Source organism: Poecilia mexicana, unplaced genomic scaffold (assembly GCF_051168715.1).
Source record: "Poecilia mexicana isolate PSO_F unplaced genomic scaffold, ASM5116871v1 scaffold_9, whole genome shotgun sequence".
In the NCBI taxonomy this organism is placed as follows: domain Eukaryota; kingdom Metazoa; phylum Chordata; class Actinopteri; order Cyprinodontiformes; family Poeciliidae; genus Poecilia; species Poecilia mexicana.
Genome location: NW_028263378.1, coordinates 25,149,425 through 25,165,353, shown reverse-complemented (window position 1 = coordinate 25,165,353; position 15,929 = coordinate 25,149,425). Strand labels below are relative to the sequence as shown.

Sequence of the window (15,929 nt, the reverse complement as noted above, 5' to 3'; positions counted from 1 at the left end):
AAATCCTTCTTTCAATTACTTATGAATGCATGTTAATGACTACAACCACATGACCCAATAACAGAAAACAAGCACATTTTCCTCTTTGTAGCAGTTTATTTATAACAGTCATTCATGGAAATATTCCCATGGCTGAGTGCAATGAAAGGAGATAACTACAATCCAACACCCAAATCTGGCCTACGTTGCATTCGATGAGATGTATTAAAAATAAATAACCACGGCTCTTCCACTGACTCGACCTCTCAAGTTATAAATACACAACATGATTGCCTTCATTATTCATTCTGAGAGGCTGGGGTACCTACGGTCTGGCCGTGTGAACGCTTGTAGTATTGCATCAGAGCAGCTCGGAGCTGCGGCCGGAGAAACTCCGCCGGTCTTCCAACAAACAAAGGAGGAGAAGGCGGGGGTCTTCATACATGCATAATAACGGACACCGGACCACCTGGAAGCGAGGCGAGAAATCTCACGAAACAAAGAGCACGACATCCCAGCTGCCCTCCCGCGCGAAGCTTTGGAAGCACTGGATTTTGTTTTACATTTACGTCATCATCATACAAAGGTAAAGCACCGAGACGTTTGGCGAAAAGGTTACACCGCGTAACAAGGTAACGTGGACATGTGCAAAACAGGTTCAAAGTGTGATTAGGCGGTAGGATTAAACGGAGGATATGGAGCGCTACAATCCGAACACGCGTCGACGATTCGACAAGCCATGCGACACTCACAAGCATGCAAAACTGTGGGAGGCTTACACACAGGAACGGTAGAGGAGGTAGATTCACGGAGCACTAAAACAAACAAACACCAACATTGAGAAATGCTACAGCTCTACGCGACGCTTTGCATATTCAAGCTGTGGCATAGTTTTGCGGCGCACCAACAGTGGTTTCAGCCTCTCAGACTAAAACCTGCTGCGCTGTATGGCTTTGGCTTGATAATCCAGCAACGTAAAGTTCAATATTTCAAGGAGACATCCTTTGCGCACGGACACAGTAAATCAGTGTAGCAACCCCTTCTGTTGTTGCTACAGCAGCATTCAGTGAAGCTCAGCTTTTTTTTTCTGCTCACATGTAATCTGACTCAAACTCCTAGTAACACGTTAAGTGAAACGAGATAAATATAATGACACACGTAACAGCAAGCGGAATCACTGGACTGCGTCCAGACGTGACGCGCGAGGAAGACTACTTAAGTTTTGGTGATAAATGCAGCAGCAGGATGTTGAGGAAACACACGCCGTCAACCCTGGGAACTTCTTATAGTGCAAGGTATTTAAAGCTAGTCTAATATTGTCGGAACGCCAGGGAGCTGCGCATGCCGTTTACCCGCAGCGCAGGACAGGTAAAGCCAGATTCGACGAGGAGGAATGTGCGGTATGACACACGGAGAGTGAAGAGAAATGACGTGGAGAGAGTGGAGAGAGAGAGAGAGCTTGGTTCCGCGAGTGAGTTATCTGACGCTCTGCGACATGTGCAGAGGGGTCAGCATCTCCTCAAAAATGGCCCCCTTCACGTTGGAGCCCCTCAGGTTGGCTTCCTGCAGATCGCAGCCGGACAAGTCGCAGTTCTGCATCGAGAAAGGGCGAAACACAAAGGAGAGGCGAGGTGTTAAAACACCGAGCAGATCAGGACACAATCTAACAGGTGTTACTTCCTTCTCTGTAACCTCTTAGGCTATGAAACAAGTTCACATGACTGCTTATAGTCTATTCAGGAGCTCAATCAAAACACTATTCAAACATTATTCAGCCATAACATCAAGCCTAGAAAATGATGTTATTTTAGATTTCTTCCTACTTCTCAGAAGTTTCTCCCTGACTTGCATTAACCCAAAACAGATAAAACATCGTAGAAACTAAAGTTTTTGTGTCGGCTGATAAAATCAGGAACGCATCAAGTTGTGATGACGATGCTTTAGGATTTTTTTTCTACATTGATCTCAAGCTTCTGACATGGTTATTCACAGTATTTTACTTGACTTTTTGGAAAGAACTTACAAATGACTTTATAATTATATTACCAATTGACAAGGCCACATTTGTTACTATAAGATGCGAGGTCCCACAGGGATCTATTCTGGGGTCACTTTTATTTCTGCTGCTGTTGTTTGCTATAATTTGTTGCTCATGAAACCCATTTGTTTCTTATGAAAAAATGTCTGTGCTAACAGGTAAAACTAAGGCTGATCTTAAAAACATTTCCAAATATTTTCTTCTAAGTACATTATCTCTTGACGCACATCTGGTTTGATGAAGGCAAATCTGAGCTGGCAAAAAATTCTGATGTTTCTGTACCTTGTATACTGTTATCCTGACTTATAAATATTTAACTTGTGTTTCTACTTGTAAAATCTATAGCGACAAACACGGTCATAACACCAGACAGATAAATCAACTGCTTCCTTCACAATTTCATACTACATGTTGTAATTTTTGCCTATGTGTTTATACTTGGACTGGATGAATGGATTATGTGTGAAATGTTGTTTGTGGAGGAAACTTTCATTATCGTTGTTGTGATTTGTATTCAATACTCAGCAAACCTAAACACACATAAACTCACATTTTCTTTAATATTGTTTCACTGTATTATTTGTAAAGTGCTTTCCTGGATTTCAATATTTTAACTTGTATTTTGGATGCATTTTAAATTCCTCAATAAGAGATGTTAAAAGTTGTTTTGTCTCACAATGATGTTTTTTTTTAAGTCTGGATTTGTTGTGACCTTGCAGTTGTTTTTTCATTATCAATGATAAAGCTTTCTTTTCCCCCCATACTGTGTGTAGCCTGTTAAAGGTGGCCTGAAGATGAGTTACATTTTAATTATTTTATTTCGACCTTTTTAAAAAAAAAAAAAAAAAAAAAAAGTCATCTCAAAGCTTGCCCTCTGACTCAGCTTCTGTGGCTGCTCTTAACAGATAATCCTCCTGCGACAGCCTTTACTCTACCTCCAGATCCGTTCCCGCTAAAGTGGCCCCCCGCAGGTTGCAGTTCTTCAGCTTTGCGTTTTTCAGGGTGGCCACACGCAGGTTGACGCCGGTCATCTGGCTTCCTTCCATGTCGACTCCTTTCAGATTGGCACCTGGCCGTGAAATCAAAAAAAGAGTTGAAATGAGATGACAGACGTGGACGAATGTATTCGAGTCTTTTGGTTGAACATCTGCGGAGAGCTCGCCTTCAAGATTGGCCTTCAATCCAGACGGGTCTTCAAAGTTGCACCCTTTTAGAGAAGCTCCCTCGGCGTTGCAGCAGAGCATCTTGACTCCTTGCAGATTAGCGCCCTTTAAAAAAAAAAAAGAAAGAAAGAAAAGTAAAAAGCACATACAGTATTTTGTCAAAATCAACTTTAAAAAGTTATGGAAGAAAAAAAACAAACGAAAAAATATACTTACATCCATGTTGGCTCCAGAGAGGTCGGCCCGCTCCAGATTGGAGCAGCACAGATTAGCGTGCGTCAGATTGCAGCGGCTGAGGTTAGCCATCTTGAAGTTGATGTAGCGCAGATCAAGTCGGGACAAATCAGCACCACTGAAGTTAAGACCCTGCAAACAACAAGAGCAACGTTGGTTAAATGTTCTTTTCGGACAGCGAGCGAGAGACGAAACCTCTTCAGCTGGCGTCACCTGACAGCGGAGCTCCGACTTGGTGGAGGTCGCCAGGAGAAAACGAACAAACTCCTTTCGGGAGATGGGAGAGTGGTCCTCGGGTGGCTGTGAGTTCTGTTTAAATGGTAAAAAGTGGTAATTGGAGGGGGAAAAAAATCAAAGGGGAGTGATTATGTTATTCACAATACCTTGAGTACAACTTCCAGCTGTTCAGCCAGTTGCTCAATTCCAAAGAAGCGAGCCTCCTCCAAGACTCCTGGAAAACATGAATGACTCGTCATGCCGCCGGACTGCGCGTCGTAGGCAACAAAATGACTAAATGGTGGAGGAAAATCGAAAAAGCTCACCTCGTATATTTATTCCTTCATTGACAATGAGCTGACCGTGTCTCAAATAGTTCAGAATCGGTTCAAAGTATTCGGGGCTGCGGTCGATTAGGTATGCCCCATACTTGTCCCGTTTGTTTCCCCACACATCTGCAGTGAATAATAACCCCTTGGTTACAAAAAGACTCGCATTAGAATTACATTTTCTGGTGGGGAAATGAAGCGGTACCTTTTTCACGGAACATGTGAGCGAGCATGCTCTCCGGCTCTTTGCTGACCAAAGTACTCCTGAACACAAGTCAGAGACGGTTAAAAAAATAAAACAAAACTAGCATACCTTAACCCTAACCCTTCACAGAAATATTCATATCCATTAATCTTTTGTTATTTTCGTAGCAAAATATTACGATTTCACCCTCCTCTCTACATATTTACAATGTTGAGACAAACTGCAAACATGACTTCTGATGGCCTTCTTTTAGGGCTGCGATTAAGTTTATTTTAATAAACAATTATTCTAACATTAAACGATTAGTCGGATAAGAAATTGGCACAGTCTATAGGTTTTTCATTTAGCATTTTTATACATTACATTAGATGATTCAATTTGTTTTTTGCCTAGTAAAATGCAACAAAAATATGCCACATATTCACAGACATAAGAATTTCATAAGAATTTCATATTAAGTACAAAATGTATACATATTTTGTACAGTTTTAGCTTAATTGCTGATCTGAATATGTTGCTTTTTTAAGCAAATGGCCTTTCTTGGAGTCTGTTCTCCAGCTAAGTATTAATTGATTACTAAATTGGTTGACGACTATTTCAGTAATCGACTCATCAAGATTAATCGTCTCAGCCCCACTTTCTTTCAACAAATTCACTGTACAGATACTTTTAAGAGGCCCTGCATATTGTGACATCAAGTAGTGCATTCATTTAATTGATGAATTAAACCACAGGCACCTTGTGGTGGTAAAGAGGCGACCACCGATGTTCAGGGTCAGCCAGTCGGTGTGCGCTCCGTGCTGATCAGATGTAACCCTGACTTCACTCTGTGGGTCTACCAATGACAAAACAGATGTTTTACACATGTCCACACTGACTGGCAGCACATACAGGAAGAGTCTGTGCTCACCAATAAATGGGTCTCCCTCTGACACATACAGTACGTCATCATCCCTGATGACAGACACACATATAAACACGTTTAGGACACAATATGAGAATAAATCCACCATGGGACAACTGCTGCGGAATGACTGGGTTTACCGTATTAGGGCAATGTCATCTATGAGACCACCCTTCCCATTGTATAAACAGGAAGCTTTGATTCCCAGCTTATTGCTCGCTACTGACAGTAGATCAGACAAGGTCCCGTAAACTGCTACAACCTGTAAAGAAAAGAGTTGTAGTCGAAAATAAAAGTGTGCTTTATTATAACGCCAGAAAATGGGTCACATTAAGCGTCCCTACAGCTAACATCGGTTTTTACTCTATATAACTGCGTAATATCACCGAATAGTGACAGTTTTCCCATTATGATACACCTTGAAGCTCGGTGAGGGAAGAAAGCAGTCATTCTGCGGCCCAGCCTCCCACACAGACTCAGTCTGACTTTTTACCCACCTTGCCATTTTTAGACGTCCCGTTAACAAACAGGGTAACTCTTCTCATTCTCTGCGCGCTTTGGTCTTAAGTGACTTCATATAAGTCCGAATAACAAACAGGGCTGTCTTTTTTCAGCCAGCTACCTACCAGTTATCTAGATAAAGCTGGACAACTAGCTACACCAGACAATAACGCGAGAAAAAAAGATGCCTTCAAAAACTCCGGGAAAAATCTGCTTCGATGTATTTCTATTAATCATCATTAGTAGTAAAGGCACTTTAGAGACTTGTAAAGGAATTGCGAGATAATCTGAGTTGTACGTCTGGGGAACACAGTGTTAGTATAACAAAACTCTGCTGTTTATTTGAAGCTAAATCGTTAAAACACGTCGTTAAAGTACCAGCACGAAGGTTTAACATAGGCTGTTTTTTAAATAACAGTATTATGTTAGTATTCACTTTAAAGCCTATTTGGTTACTTTATTACAAAGAGCTAATTTATTTTCCTCTGCGTATTATTTTTCTAGACCTAGAGTTAGACAATACAAAAAAAGTAGACTGCACCTGAAGTATACTTTTCATATGACACTCTGCTATTGGCCGAGGGCCCTATACGTAAGGACGTTGTGTGCGTCAGACAGGGCGTATGCCTTAACAGTCAGCCGGTGGTTAATCAAGAATTGATGACGAGTTGGCGCTGAAGGAGTTAGAGCTAAGAATTGATTGGATAGATAGATAGATAGATAGATAGATAGATAGATAGATAGATAGATAGATAGATAGATAGATAGATAGATAGATAGATAGATAGATAGATAGATAGATAGATAGATAGATAGATAGATAGATAGATAGATAGATAGATAGATAGATAGATAGATTATCTGTTACATTTTAAAACACATTTATTCCAATATAATTGTTTATACATTTAAGATGTGATTTTTACATTTCAGGATCATGCTAGAAATGTATTCCTGAATTCCTGATATTTACGGACATCTTTCAGCATGGAGTCTGCATGGTCGCTCTTCTCATGCTGGGTTCTTTCTGGGTATTCTAAGTCTCTCCAACAGTCCAAAAAATACATGTCAGTCTCTCAAAAGGGACTGACAGACTGATGCTCCGTTTTGAATTGTGTGTGCAAGACACGCCTACCCAGTGCACCGGTTCCCTCCCCGGCTTACAAATGGAGCGCACCCTTCAGTTTAGCGTTAGCATCTAGCCATCCTGAACTCATACATTTCGTTTCTTTGAAAACAGTTGCAGGTTACGCTGTTAGTACAGTTTTCTGTATATACTCTTGTTTTTGGAAGTGACGTCTTAATATTACAAAACTTCTCCTGTCAGTGGTGAATGTGTTGTTATGCGCTAAGACATAAAGTTTTGGACTACAAGTATGTCTGTTTTTATAATCTTTATGCCTTTCTGAGGTTCCAAAATTGGGGTTTAAACTCAGCTGTTTGTCAGATGTCCTTCCAGTCACAGCCATGTCAGACAAGCACCACTGTTCATGTTGCTCCCATCCCGTCTCCTCCCCCAGTGTTCACCAGACTCTGGATGAAATGGATTTTGAAAGAGGTTTGCATTCATTTGTGAAACCAGTGGTGTTAGATTATTGGACAGTTATAGTTTTCCAAAGAAAACAATCTTTGGCGTGTATTCTCTGGCCTGTGTTAATGGTTGCCAGCAGGGTACAGTGTTGTGTGCCACTTCTTTCTGCAGGTATCTGGTCGGCTGCCCTGGATGGAGACCTGCAGAGAGTCAGGCTCCTTGTTCAGAAGGGGACTGACCCGAACATGAAAGATTCAGCTGGGTACACAGCTCTGGTGAGTCCATTTGGAAGATGTTTACCTCTCTTTGCTTTTGCCTCCTTTCTTCAAGTCTCTGTCTGGCCGTATTAGTTTAGGTTATGTCTCTTGCCCATTGTGATCGATTGGTTTAAATTTCCTCCTTATCTCTCCTCTGGGACGTGGGGTCGTAGTTCAGGTCTTATTTTTAAAACGACATTTAAAAGTTCTTCATTCAGAAAATAACATATTTCTGCAATATTTGTCCAGCCTCTCAGTAATGTTACTCATCTTCTAGTTATGTTTGTAAAAATTGGTTAGTCCTAATATGTGGTAGTCTTGACAAACAAATCTAGACTTGAGCCATTTAGTTCTGTCTGGAGTACTGGGGAAGGTTATCTGGGAACAACTTTTATATTATTCAGAGGCACAACTTGCATCCTTTATGGGCTGGTTTTCAGCAGAACCACTTTACAGAATCTGCTACTTTCATGGGCATCATCTGTTGGGGTCGCAGCATCAAAGCCAGTGACTTGAAAAAAACAAGCTGTTAAAGAAGGTTGTGTCTATTATAACCTCTGGGGATGATTATTATTATTATTTTTAGATCATAAGCAATTTGATACAGGTAATCACATTATGTAGACCTCTCATGAATTCATTGTTCTAGTTTGATTTAGAGATGGGGCCCAGTCGACATCTGCAGCTCTTTAGATTACAGAGCAATGCTACGATCTGAAGTCTGTTTTTATCCACCCAGCTCAGCAGTGTGAATACATATCCCCTCAGCTGACAATAATATGAAAATAGGATTTTTAATTATATTGCCTTATTCCTCAGGAAGATTAAAACACTAAATGTTTAAGTCAAATATTTTTCGTAACCTGAATTTCCTGGGTCAGGATGTCCAGTTTGAATCAGGTGTGAAACCTGTGTTGTAACTGGTAACTTTATGTCTTTCTCTCAAGAAATTGACAGAGTACTTCTAAAAGGAACCATTTTAGGCCCCATCCTTTGTTTAGGAATGTTCTTAGAAAGCTCTGAGATGCATGACATGTTGGAGATCTATTGTGAATTCTAATGTATTTTAGTAATTGTCTTAAAACTTGGCATATTATTAACCAAACGTGAAGTTATCTCTAGTTTTGTCTTTTTCTTTTGTGTGTTTTATTTTACATAATGGCCTTAATCCAGTTTTTAAATAGGTTTTCTTTAACCCTTGATTACTAAATACCTGTATAAGCTTTACAGGCTTCTTTTATTTCAACTGTGTACTGTGCCTGATCAAATATGCACAATTAAATCCTAATTTCTGCGCTTTGCCTCAGCACTACGGGAGCCGTAGCGGACATCTTGCCGTGTGCGCGTTCCTCCTCGAGAGCGGTGCGTGTCCGTCCCCTCGGACCCCGGGCGGGGCCACCCCGCTCCATCGAGCAGCATACTGCGGTCATCCGGACGTGGTTCGGCTCCTTCTGCAAAGCGGTGCAGATCCCACCCTCTGTGATGACGACGGTGTGAATCCTTTGCACAAGGTACGCAGCGGTTATCAGCAGCTACCATTCCACAGAAACATCTTTTTGATGTTTTATCAATGTTTGTGATTATTTCTCTGCTTGATGCTTGAGCAGGCTGCAGAACAGGGCCACGCTAAAGTGTGCCAGCTGCTTCTCGAGCGTTGCCCTGCACTCTGCAGCCAGGGGAACAAGAAGCTCCAGCTGCCCTACCAGCTGACACAGCAGGGAGATCTGCAGGAGCTCCTCAAACCACCCCGGTCATAACGGACGGAGATGCTAATGTCACACGCACACACACACACACACACACACACACACACACGTCACAAGATGAAAACTGTACATGATGAAGACTGAGTCAGGGGACTCTGGCAGAATCGGTGAATGTGGAATAACATTTTTAACCTCCGGCATTGTTCCAGTCTTTGAACTTTTATCTCACCGCTTTTTGTATTGTCTGTATTTCTCAAACTTCAACAAAACGTGAAAACATTTCAAAACCTCGTTTTGAATTCAGTCATTGAGTTAATTTTCTGGATAAGCTCGGTTCCGATTCTGTGAAGTTTGCTTGAACTAGAGGGTCAAAAACGCTCTGGAAGTTAAAGTTTTAGTATGTTAAAAGTGGATCAAATCTAATTTATTTACATGACACATTCAAGAGCAACTGCCTTTGTTCAAAGTGCTGCACGCAAAAAAAACAACAATAATGACAGTAATTCCAGCATGGAAAATAAGAAAAATAGAAACATGAAAGGCCCAACATGTGAAACTCTATCAGCTCTGATAATTACAGTTACAGTCCAGACTGCTCTATATTGGTTTGGCTGTGCAGGATGTGAGTGGTTGGTTCTAATCTCAGACAGTAGGGGGAGCTATTGTCTAATGGAAGATCACAGTGTTTGGCCTTGGCGTGTAAATTTCATGGCAGCTAACAAGAGCGAGCTTACTCAGTTTTTCCTTCACACCACTGGAAAATTTAATAGCAAAAATAACATGAGCGCAACAGCTATAACGGTAAGACGGACACCAGCGCTCAGGCAAACTGCATCTACAAAATACATTCTAGCTCTCAATCAAAAGGATCGATCAGTTCCTAAGTCATCAAACTATTTCATTTTAGTAGAGTTTTCAGAGTCATAAACAACGTGAACAATGTATTTTTCCTTGACTTGAATAAAACTAAGTTTAAAAAAAAATCCTGCTCAGCTAAAACAGATGGAAATACTTTTAGCTGTTGTCTGGCATGTCTAACATGTCAAACCATGTTAAATATGTAACACATGCACGTACAGGAGGCAGATTAACCCCCCTCCACCACGTCCGCCGCTCCACCCTCCCTCCTCCCTCTGCGAATGTGCAGAACTTTAAAAGCTCTCCTCCCGTTTCCCTGCAGCCCACGCGGATCGGGAACCCACGGCAGAAAAACTTCTCGCTGCAGAACTGGCGCACTTTCATTGGGTCCGCCGGTGGGTGGTGTTTCCAAACTACCCTTCCAACCACATCCATACCGTGACTGGAGGGGTGCCAGGCCACATCTGGAGCTCATTGCTGCTGACGCCACACAGCACACGGAGATGGGGTGTCGTGAGGGGGTAGGTTGGGGTTGGGGTTAGTGTGGGGGGGCTGTATTTCAGCTTGGTGGATCTTTGCCAGGAGAGCTGTTTATGCTCGGTGACAAGTTCCTTCCCCCCCCCACCAAACACAGTGGAGGAGCTGGAGCTGGTCGTATCCCTACTGAATGTTAAGTGACAGTTTAGCCAAGCGGGTTTCTGGGGCCTTTATTCATCTCAGTGGCACAAAAAACAAGAAAAAGTACTTTCAGAATTGAGAGGCTGCTTTACATGACAGCCTGACTAATAGACCAGCCCCACAGCATCCTCTAAAAGTGTCCCACTGCCACATTCTGTGAAACACGATCAAAGTTGATGTTTTAGATTTGTGAGCAGTGAGGTAATGAAAACCCACTGCAGGAATGTCGAAGGCCTCAGTCGTTACTGATCATTTTTCCTGACCTGGTTTGAATTTGTTTCATGTCGAAACAGATGATTTTTTTTTTTTCACCCCTCCTTTTGAAATGGGTCTACCTATACGGGCTGGGAGTTTTCACTTAAAGTGAAGACTTGGACAGAAGTTTGAGGAATTTGGATCGCTGCTCTATTTAGCGAGCTTTATTTGGAAAGCAATGAAACTTCCTGGGCCTGGAACCCACTTCCAGCATAATGAGTCCAACTTAAACCGGTACTGGATGTTATTTTCCCCTGAAATAGAAGGTGGTCTGTGTGCCATGCTTGCATGACGGGATTTTTAGTCTCATTTTATACAATACGCTTGTCTGCGAGTAGATAATGAGAACGGCTTGTCCTTGGACCTCTGGAGGCTGACAAATATCTCTGTGCTGAAGAGGTGGCTTTGGAATGAAATACACTAAGAAATATATGAATCAACACTAAATATATAATGTTTTCTTTATATATATATATATATATATATATATATATATATATATATATATATTTTTTTTTTTTTTTTAATGGGAATCTGTCTTTTTAAGATGTAAATTTACATCGTTCTCTATCATTTTTAGCGCAATTAAATTAAAAATAAAACAAATTCTTTGTGAATTTCTGGAAGATATTTAGTATTTAGGCTTTAAATCTTGAAACTAAAACAGAGGAATGACTGAAGGATTGATAAAAGGAACAAATGGATGGACTGATTAATGAACTATGGATGGAAAATTTTATGGAGAGATAGTTGGAAAGATGGATGGATGGATGGATGGAAGAACGGATGGATGGATGGATGGAAGAATAGATGGATGGATGGATGGATGGAAGAACAGATGGATGGACGGAAGAATAGATGGATGGATGGATGGATGTAACTTTTATACAAAAGAATCAACAGTAAATGTTCTCTGGACGTCCAGCAGTGGAAATGGTTAATCTAAATCCAGTTCCATCCTGTCCCAGAACCAGATACTTTGTTTGCATTTAAATGTTGGTTTTCACAGATGAAAGCATCACCTGGTTCTTATCTCCCCTGTCTCCACCTAGACAAAAGCTTCCTAGCAGCCCTGGCAGAGCCGGGGCCCATCAGAGCTGAAGTAATCAAGTAAATGGCTGGCAGATGGGCACACACTGAGATGCAGAACGCCATACTCGGGGGGGTTAGCCTCACATTCTGCATCCTGCTCCGGCGAGGCTCTGGGCGACGGGGGCGTGTGTAATCAAATATATGGGAGCTGATCTTCAGAGTTGCCTCATAATCCAATTTGGCCCCGCTCCGACTTCAAAAGAAGCGTGTTGTCTGCTGGTTGATGGGATGTTGCAGATCTTACACGCCTGCTTTCCAGGTCACTGGGTGATGGGATCCATGAGTCCAGAGGCCGCGGATCAGCTCGTCCAGGCAGACAGCTCCACGGTTATGGGAAATGTCAGAGTTATCAGGTGATCCAGCCAAACACAAGCAGAATTAACTGGTGTGTGTGTGTGAGTGAGTGTGTGTGTATGTGTGTGTGTGTGTGTGTGTGTGTGAGTGTGTGTGTTACTGTCATATATTATTCTCCAAAGCAAAATGTTTTAAAATGCATGCTATGGAAGCCAAGTCTTAAACTATACTGAAATCCACACATCTGGTTGATATCAAAACATGGCAGACATCATGCATGATTGAGGAAAAAGTTCCTGGGTGTAATTATGTACAGTCAACACGCTGCACCTCTTGTGTGAGCGTGGGTATATCTTAGCAGGAGAAAGTTTATTTCCCCAGATGTGTTTTTTTTTCTCTTTCTTTGTGCCCTGGAATGGATGGCTACGTTTCTTTTTTTTTTATTGATTATGGAGATGTAATCTTCTCGAAAGCTTTGCCAGAGAAACAACATAAGCTGTTCCATATGACTGAAAGGGCAATTAATGGAGGATTTGGAGTCAAATATCTGGGGCCATTCATGGCAGACTGTTAGAAATCACGCAGTAATTTATCACCCGCTGAATCTCCACAGGAGCTTTCCAAATCGACCGTGTTCCCCTTGTTGTGTTGCTCGAAAGTTTTCCAGTCTGTTATTTATTTTTGTCTGCCTAATGTCTGCTTTTACCTTTCTGTCCTATAAACAAAAAGATCTTTTATGCATTCGAATACAATAAAATCGGGTATTTACACACACTGTAAACGATTTGAGAAAGTCCTGATGATGATAGCTTTGCTTTGTGAGCTTCTGATAAGTTAATTGACCACATCTGGGTTGAATGGAGGAAGTATTTTAACTCAACACCTCAAATATACAGCTTCCTTTGTGTGACATGAAGGGAGAATCAAAGGCATCAGGAAAGATAGAGTTCTGTCAAGTATCAAACGCTTCACGCCACACTCAGTCACCCATTCACACACTAATGGTGGAAAGCTATAGTTCACCATCAGCCACCATCAGATCACCACCAGCAGGCAAGTTGGGTGAAGTGTCTCACACAAGGACACAATGACACAGGCGGACGTGGCGGGGATTAAACTTGCAATCCACCTGTTGCGGAGCAAACTCCTACCAACTCATGTTCATCATTATAAACGAATATTTGGAAGCATACAACAACCCCCTGAATGTCCAGCCTTCATACCCTTCAGGAAGAAGATGTGCTCAGTATACCAGAGATGAGCCTGTTTGAACAGCAAGAGAGTGCCATTATTCAGAGTGAAACGAGTCTTGTACCAACATGGACTAAAAGCCACTCAGTGGATGAAAGGCCAAGTTAAAATGTATTAACTTGGCCTTTGCATGTATGGAAGCCACGTCTTAAACTATACTGAAATCCACACATCTGGTTGATGTCAAAACATGGCAGACATCATGCATGATTGAGAAAAAGTCAATCATGCATTGATCTTTCAATGCATGAAAAATCAATGCATGTTTTTTCCACACGATAGTCCTTTTAGGCCTATCGTATGGAGTAGGCCTAAGAGGAGTAGATTCCCCTGAGGAAATGCATGATGTGGTTCCATTTCTAAAATCAGGTCTCTTCTCGGCTTGCTCCTTGATTGCTACAGCCTCACTTACCCTTCTTGTTGTCCAGTACTGCCTCACTTACCCTTCTTGTTGTCCAGTCCTCAGTAAGTTCCCTCAGCGTTCTGCCTCCTCGCTCTCTGAGTCAGTTGGAGAATTCAAGATCCTCTGCTCCCCTGGTTTGGACTGTGTGGACTCACCACCATCTACCCACCATACTTACCTGCCTGTCCACCCTACAAGCATCCTTTGTCCGCTCCACCTTCATAAGGAAGAAGAAAACAAAAGGGGAAACACCACCAATAAACACCACTCCCCACCATCAGTCAATCTCAGCCTCTGTGGGTAAACTCGCCTCCTCCTTGGAAACCCCCGTAAAGCTTTCTTTCTTCCTCCTCATCCCGTCATTATATTTACCTATCATCACCCCCTGCCTCTGCTCCTCGGTGCCTCTGCGGAAGAGCTTCACAGAGTTCAAGAAGAGCCATCATGGGCCTTTCAGAATAAGGCGGATACCTGAAAGACAGTGGGTTATTTGTGTGTGGAAGCGTTGACTTTACCTTTAATGCAACAATGAGGTCATCCATCGCTGTAAGTGCGGTTTTGTGCACAGACTGAAGTCACCACTTCAGGTCGTTCCCTGACATCCTGAAGCTCTTCCAGTGTGATGCAAGCAGTACTGACCTTTGTATATTGTCATGTTTACATTATGCCATTGGGAGTCTTATCGCTTCTCACCACCATAAAAGAAAATGTAAGAGCAAAGAAAGGATAGTTTGGTGACTAATTCATTGCGTTTGTGCAGTGGTGCTCAAAAATAAAACTCATTGAGCTTTTGAAATTCCAAAAACTTCCATGTTGAAGCCTTCAGATACATTTTCAGTTGCTCACATACCCTAGTGGGTCAAGCTGAGGAGCAAAGGTGATAATCAGTCACACCTAAAGCAGAGGAGCTGGCACCTCATTCGTTAGGAAGACCCCAACAATAGCAAACAGCGAAATGGTCACAATGGTGGTGACAATCCTTCCTTTCAGCCCGGCTCGCTGCAGGGAATGCAACACCGGGCTGCACGTGTAATTGAACAAGATGGGTACGCTGATGAACTAAGACTCATAGAGACATGCCGTGGCTCTGTCAGCAGGTGCCCAGCACACACTGGTCCATTCATATGCGCATTCCTGTCTCTCTGCTCGCCGCCCAGCAGGTTCCTCCCAGGCCACTCAGGACAGGGGCTGACACACACAAAGGGTCTTCAATCTGCCTCTGACAACAGCCAGCATAAAGGCCCGGAAAGCCACAACAGCATTATGTCAAAGAGCCGGCTGGGGGTAGAGAGCAACGCTTGTGGATGGGAGGGGGGCACAGAGTAGGACGTGGGGTGGGGGGCACTGCCGATGGATGGATGAGGGCTGGATACAGCCAGCGCGGTGGAAGGCCTGGCTAAGGGTTTTTTTTTTTTTTTGTCCATAAAGCAGGATATTTGTACTTATTCGGTAACAATGGAATGCAAGCACACACACACGCAGACACACACACAAAAGGGGCGAGGGCAATGAAACACCACATTGGGTTGACGAAGACGCTGCGAGGGAAATCATCATGCAAAGTGACGATATTGTTCACTCTGAGGATTGCAAGGCTGTGTTTGTTCTTATGCTGATGTGTGGCTTCGCCTGCCTTCGGTTCCCCCTTTTGCATAAGGTGTTTCTGGCTCTAACAGTGTCCGGCACATTTCCTTACACTGAAAAGGCGAACAGGGGAGATCAGAACATGTCCAACTCACCGTAGAGCTTTTGTAAACAGATTCTAAGCAAAAAGATTTAACCGACTTAACAACCCTCATTGTCCGGTCTTTTATCTGATAAGGACTAATTTACATTATCTCTTCCTTTGTCGATGTCCTGTGAATGACATCAGGAGGGGGAAAAACAGTGTTGTGTAATTATTAATAAAAAATCAACTTTAGGCCGTCACTTTACAGCCTTTTTGTCTGGTCCTGTTGGGAGGCTCTATAAATGCTACGGGTTTCTTGAGACACCATGGCATGTGCACATCACAGACATGGGCTAATGATTAATC

At 42.5% G+C, this 15,929-nt stretch overlaps 2 protein-coding genes across 4 annotated transcripts; one reads left to right on the top strand and one right to left on the bottom strand.

The window, feature by feature from the left end:
- Positions 1-76: 76 nt before the first annotated feature.
- On the bottom strand, positions 77-5,775 carry kctd9a (potassium channel tetramerization domain containing 9a). 2 transcript variants are annotated; one of them, XM_015003748.2, is made up of 12 exons: positions 5,566-5,770; positions 5,209-5,330; positions 5,075-5,118; positions 4,903-4,999; positions 4,165-4,223; positions 3,957-4,085; positions 3,798-3,865; positions 3,628-3,723; positions 3,397-3,546; positions 3,180-3,285; positions 2,953-3,086; positions 77-1,572 (listed from the first exon to the last, which is right to left on the bottom strand). In XM_015003748.2, the coding sequence occupies exons 1-12, from the start codon at positions 5,611-5,613 to the stop codon at positions 1,456-1,458; spliced, it is 1,170 nt and encodes a 389-aa protein (XP_014859234.2). In that variant the 5' UTR covers positions 5,614-5,770; the 3' UTR covers positions 77-1,455. The 2 variants fall into 2 exon arrangements, with proteins under 2 accessions (XP_014859234.2, XP_087865172.1); XM_088009046.1 differs by having other exon boundaries at positions 3,180-3,546; positions 5,566-5,775.
- An 846-nt stretch (positions 5,776-6,621) lies between these two features.
- On the top strand, positions 6,622-9,557 carry ankrd39 (ankyrin repeat domain 39). Of its 2 annotated transcripts, XM_015003755.2 has the most exons (5): positions 6,622-6,943; positions 7,017-7,127; positions 7,272-7,375; positions 8,665-8,868; positions 8,965-9,557. In XM_015003755.2, exons 2-5 carry the CDS (start codon positions 7,037-7,039, stop codon positions 9,112-9,114), a joined length of 549 nt encoding a protein of 182 aa, XP_014859241.1. In that variant the 5' UTR covers positions 6,622-6,943; positions 7,017-7,036; the 3' UTR covers positions 9,115-9,557. The 2 variants fall into 2 exon arrangements, with proteins under 2 accessions (XP_014859241.1, XP_014859240.1); XM_015003754.2 differs by having other exon boundaries at positions 6,624-7,127.
- The last annotated feature ends 6,372 nt before the right edge of the window (positions 9,558-15,929 follow it).